At 36.6% G+C, this 6,252-nt stretch overlaps 1 protein-coding gene across 1 annotated transcript in view; it reads right to left on the bottom strand.

The window, feature by feature from the left end:
* Window positions 1-211: 211 nt before the first annotated feature.
* Window positions 212-6,252, bottom strand: part of gpatch2l (G-patch domain containing 2 like) — a 39,340-nt gene continuing 33,299 nt past the window's right edge. Inside the window, exon 6 of the mRNA XM_015386842.1 lies at window positions 212-1,805. Within this exon, the coding sequence (XP_015242328.1) occupies window positions 1,642-1,805 (164 nt within the window). The 3' untranslated portion in view covers window positions 212-1,641. The remainder of the gene's footprint in view (window positions 1,806-6,252) is intronic.

Here is a 6,252-nt window from a genome sequence, read left to right as displayed (position 1 = left end):
TGATGTGGGCCTCTTTCCTTTTTAACGGGGCTCAGAACCATGTTAAGATGAAATACATGTACATTATAAAGCGTTATTTTTATTATTTTAAAGCGTTTGCCCCAAGTGATCTCTTCTCATGGAAAGTACCAGGGAGAGAAAGCTTCAAAGTATAAACACAGAGCTTTCCATAACAGCTTAGGGTGTTTTAATCACTGACTCTAAAATGACGAAGCTCTTTGAACAAAGAGCAAAATGTCTTCAAGTCAGAGTCTAAGTACTTCTTTAAACCTTACTAATTTAGGGATATCAACACAGACATCATTAATTGGACACAAAATCAAAATTTTCGAATGTTATCTTAGTACTGAGACTGATGAAAAGCCTGTAGCCTGGGCTAAAGAGAAAGTAGCAGAAGGGCGGCTTAGTACTCTATATCGAATGGGAGAGATTGTGCAGAGAAAATCCAAGAGAGCCCTCTTTCTGTACGATCCAACTTTTTAAAATGTTTGAAACTGACTGTTGCTAAAAGCTGCAACACAAAGTTTGGACACAGCTTTTCCTGCTGAATATATGTACTTAAATTAGAGGGTAGAGGTTTCTACATTTGTCCTGTGAGATAATGCTACTGCACTAAAATTAATAAAAAAAACTGAAGTGTTTTATATCCTTTTTAGGCATATTCATCAACTTAAAATCCTACTTATTTGCTTTTTTATTGTTATTTCCTTGGTTTACTCCATATGCTGCCATTGATATTTTAAAATGCATCCAAATAGTGATAGCACTGGGATATTATATAGCCAAAGGGGTTGTGAAAATACTAAATATAACTCTCTTTCTTTCCATCTCCAGTTCCTCTTTGCTGGAATCCATCAAGCTCTAAATGCAACTCAGCCAGCGCTGCAAAGAAAAAATTTGATTTTTCAAACAGACATGCTGCCAGCCTTAAACTTTAAATCTGTTTGGGGATATTTGAATATAGAAGGTAACCTGAAGAGAACAGAGGCGGCCCTCGGAGGACCGTGACTACGCTCCCTCTGTGTTGTGCTAATGAGCACCTTTGTAGCAACAGTAGCTTTTCAAATCCATGCTAATAGGAGGCCTGTACTTTGTGTGGCTTGCCAGCGGTGGTCGCCTCTCTTAACCCTCCAACAGCATGTGGCAGCTAAACATTGTGATGTTCATCTGCCTCAGAGCTAGCTGCTCTACAGCCATTGTTAGTTGCCTTAAAGTGAAGCAGGCGCCCCCTGGCCATTGAGCCTCAACTGGCTACACTTTTCAAAGTTCCTGCTGACAAGTGCTGTGCTATGGGAGTGGACATAATTACTGGATTATGCAGTGGCGGGTGGCCTGGAGCCTCGGTGTGGAAACAAGAAGAGCAGGAAAGTCTTGAGTCAAACGAGGACCCACTTGAAGCTGCCATGTTCCTTAAGGAGATGGTGGAGGGCTTAACAAGGCTTGATTGCATTAACATTTGTCATGCTTAATATACTACCTGGAATGGCTGAATCGAGCAGGAACATTCTGATTTGAAGACTAATGATGTGCTTTGTATTTTTTCATTCTTTACTGTAAAGTTTGTGGAGGAGAAAGGGGTTGTAGTTATTTCATTCTCAGGCACAATAGCTTTAAGGATTAGATGAGTCTTTCAAACTTTCTTCAAGTGTCCTCATGGTTTCTCTGGAGTAAACATGAACTCGCAGGCATAGTAGAAGTAGGAGACCCGGGTGTAGTCGGTCCTACTGTTTCTTCGTTTGGTGGGTTACTGAACGAACCTTCTTTCGCTCCTTCGTTCTGGTGATCATTATGAAATGGGTTGTTAGCTGTAACGACAGACAAGGAACATAAAAAAAAAAGGTTATTCAGAAAAAATAATGTTACAAAATGAAAAAACAATTAAATATGGATGCATTAGTAAATAATAATAGCGATGAAAGGTGAGATTTAACTGAATTTAGTTGAACAATTAAAGAAAAAAGCTTAAAACTGTGGTCCATATAGATTCAAAATGTGCAAAGTGTAACTGTATACTTTGATGATTTTGGTTTACAGCAAATAAGAACACAAACTTCTGCAGCTCAGAAACATAAAATCTATGTTAACACTAATTCAAGAAAATATTTTAAATGCCAGGCTAGGTCAGGTGTTCAGTTTTCTAGCCTATCAAGCACGATAAGACCATGATCACTAAAGCAGCTTTCACTACTTCAGGAGTGTGGGAAGGTGGCATGTCCTGCTGGAGGATAAAATCAGCATCTCCATAAAACTTTTCACCAAAAAGATAAAGTTTATTAAAAATTCATGATAGACAGCTATACTGACTTCAGAATTTATAAAAAGCAGTGAACCAACACTAACAGAAGACAGGGTATCCCAAATTATCAATGACATTGGATTTTATGTCCCACCGCTCCTCCTCAGGCTCTGGACCTTTCTGATTTCTGATGGACAGTATCTTAACACCTGAGATGCAAAAGTTGTACCCCATCTCCTTGTGTTGTTTGCAGTGGATCTCCCTCCAACGGTAGAATTGGTAGAATTGGTCACTGGGTTCACGTTACACCTGTAACTTGCCCAACTTTTTTCTTCCACTTAAAATTCTAAAAACATAATTCTAGATCTAAATAAATGTCACTCTTTGTTTACTCTCCTTGTGCATGGTATCAACAGCTGTGTGTCCATCTAAATGCAATGCAAATTTTGAGCAACCTTTTAGATAGTCGTGGAAAGAAAATTAGAGCGAATTAACAAGGCATTGTCATCATATGGCTGTAATAAACTGAAAGTGGAGTTATGTAATAAACTTTTTTGTTTATAAAAGCTTGATTGCATATTTATTGTGTAAGGAATTTGAATGAGATATGGGTTTTATTTGAATTACCAAAATAAATTAACATTTTGATGATATTCTGTTTTTTAAATGCACCTTAGAAATCTCCCCTTTGTCCCACTTGAATTAAAATGTTAAAAACTCACGGATAACTGCTTTGAATATGTTGACATAAAACTAAGCCGATCCTCTTCTAATAAGTTAAATATTAATGAGATTTTGTTCATGTGAGTCAAATCCAATTTGGCCCCATTTGACTCATGGACACGGATATTAAAAAGGCCATTTTCTTTTCTTTTTTTCTTGCTTTTTAAGCCTTACAAGTTATGTAAACTGTATGTTTTTAGCACCAGTCTTTATACTCTATGTCTCGCTGCCATCTTCTCTTTAACCTTTTACCCTATTTGGTTTGGAAACATTAGAAATAGAGCGGTGCTTATTTTGAGGAACAAAGAACAATTGCACTGCCTAACCTGCATCCCTTTAATTTTTAAAATAAAGTTTTGATAAATAAACCTTTCCAGGTTTTAACCTAAAAAAGTTAGCAGCAGTCACACACCACATTTTCCAGGCAGCTCCACAGCAGGGGACAAGGCAACTAGAAGTGACATTGTGGCTGTGGGCTGTCTCACAGGATTAGGCATTACAGCATTCACCGGTATGTGCTTTAGTTCTTTTCCCTTATATCTGCTTGTGCCTTTTTCCAGATGACTTCTTCTCCAAACTGATCCGGCGGGCAAGATAATTGATTAATATTTCTTGAGGGAACGATGACTAACCGCTGCTGAGGTCCAACCCAAACACTCTGGGTTAAACATAGTCAAAGGGGCTTGATCAAAATTCAGGAGTTTTCATATTTGACAGATACAAAGAAACGACAGGGAACATTAGTTTGAGTGCATTAGCATGTGCAAGGTGCACCACATACCAACAAAACTCCAATGTGAAGGTCAGAGCCAGGACGAGACAATGCAGTCACGGTTAACAACAGCAAATGTTCTTGAAATTAAAGAGCTTTTAATGAGTTTAAATATATCTAAGTTTTGGAGTGGGCCTAATTTTTCATACTTTTCTACTTTATTTTTAATAAACACTGACATATTGAATTTTGTGCTATGTTTAGTACATAAGGTTCGATTTAAATAATTTTGAAACAAACATGCACAATACATCAACTAGTAGTTGTAATAACAACAGCAATGTCTTTGTAATAAGAAAGGATTGCTTGGTTGCAAAATAATGCTTTGTATACAAATTCAGCATATAAATAATAATTTAGCCTGTGCGACTTTCACTGCTTTGTTAAGCATATTTGCACTTTATTTTCAGTGGCTCAGATGCTACAGCTCACAAAATGCAAATGAGACATCATGATAAAGAAAGGTATGAAAGAGTCAGAAAAGGAAAGAATATCAAAATCAATGTATGTAATACTATAATAAGCACTTATAATTACCTAACATCTTAACATCATTTAATTAGTTTTAATGCCTGAGCCTGGGATGCTTTCTTTTTACCAGGATTATACGTTTTTCTGAGAAAAATATATAATTTCATATTAAGATAAAATTTCAAAATCAAAAATCAGAATAATGCATTTTAAATTATAATTTTTTTTATTGTTACATTTTATTGTTGTTACTTTTTTTATTGTTACATATTATTACACTGTCACAAGTACAGAGCAACGAAATGAACTCTCTGCATTTAACCCATCCCCTGGGGGAGCAGTGGGCTGCCAATGTGCGGCGTCCGAGGAGCAGTGTGGGGTTAAGGGTCTTGCTCAGGGACCCAGAGTGGCAGTCCGTGGGAGTGAGGCTTTAATTCAGAACTTCTGGATTCCAAGTGCAATGCCATAACCTCTAGGCCACCACTCTCCTAATAAGTTATCCTGGAGGAAATTGTCAATAAACACTTATTGTAAAGTTAAAGCTATGAAATTAAAATATTTATAGCTGAAGAACTAATTGAAATAAATAAAGCCTTATGAATATTAAATCATATCAAAATTTAAGTTAACTGTTGTTCTGTGCACTAAACTGGTCGTCGAGGCATCTGATGAAATTGCAATATTTCTGTGAAGTGTTTGTGTTGTGCTCTGATCATCATGGCTAAAAGAGGAGCAAGCATGTTTTGGATAATTTCATAGCATTTAAGGTACAATACTTATTTTAAAGTATATGTATAAAATACTTTAATATATCATGGCACAGCAAATCATTTTGATCTAATCTGGTTTTATTTCAACAATAGTTAAAATATATCTTTAAAAAATTTTTGGACAATGTTGGTTTTAAACCAACCTTAATTCTGCCTACTTTGCAAATAATTTTTACATTTTTCCTGAAACCTTTAAATTGGCCATTATTTGTCATTTTCAAGGGTTTCTAAAGGTCTGTTAAACATTTTCTTTAGACTTTTTCAGGCATCGTTGTTGCCTGCCTTGTATCAAACCATGACAGCATAGAAGATGCTCTACTGAAAGGAAAATCAAAGACAAGTCACTGAGAAATCAGGCCTGAAAAAATGACCTGGTGCACACAAATAGTTCTGTATCCTATCATGTCTTTCACAGAATGTTAAAGATAAAACACACCACTTGCATACAACTCTGCAAGTTCCGATGCCTTTTCTTTCCTGGCACACTACACACAGCAGCATTCTTGGGAGAATTTGTATCAGAAAGTCCTGAAGCATAAACAAGCAGGGTAGTAAAAGTTAATGTGAAGGTGCTGCTCTAACTAAGTCAAAGAAGATTGCTGTTTTATTCTGTTTTCAGTACTCCTGTGCTCCTACCATAGGTAAACGGTAAATGGTACAGGGCTTTGAAAAGCATGTTGTATTACGTTTTGGTTTTTTTTTTGCCATGTTTTTATTCTGAACATGTATTAGGGGTGTGCAAAATAATCGTCATGACGATGCATCACGATTCTAATTTTTGTGATCTACTGCATTGATTCTTGACGCCTAGTATCGATTCTTAATTTAAAAAAATGAACAAATAAAATACATGAATGGTTGGCGCACATCAGCCAAACCAAGTGGAATACAACTTCCAGTCCAGCAGATGTCGCTGCGGATGTGTTTTGGACGCCCGCTGCTTTGTGTCACAAGCATGTCCGGCCGCGGGATACTGCGACGAGTCATATGAAATAAAACATGGAGGACACTATAAAAATTCGCCCCGCGGTTCCATCACATTTCAAGTAAGATGCTTGGACGCATTTAGGCTTTAAAAACAAAGACGGTAAAAACGAAATTGATATGATGCACGTAATTTGCAAAAGGGGAAATGTCATACTGTACATTTGAATGTTTTCATTTCATTGGTTTAAAGGACCACTGAGGCCATGTAAACGGCACTGATTATCTTTATTTTGTTATTTTAAGTTTTATGAATGCTAAGATCTTTTTGTCAGTGTGTCTACACCAATAACAGT

Source organism: Cyprinodon variegatus, unplaced genomic scaffold, assembly GCF_000732505.1.
Source record: "Cyprinodon variegatus isolate N-32 unplaced genomic scaffold, C_variegatus-1.0 Scaffold379, whole genome shotgun sequence".
In the NCBI taxonomy this organism is placed as follows: domain Eukaryota; kingdom Metazoa; phylum Chordata; class Actinopteri; order Cyprinodontiformes; family Cyprinodontidae; genus Cyprinodon; species Cyprinodon variegatus.
Note: the sequence above shows the minus strand (reverse complement) of the source record. Positions and strands in the feature narration are given on the sequence as shown.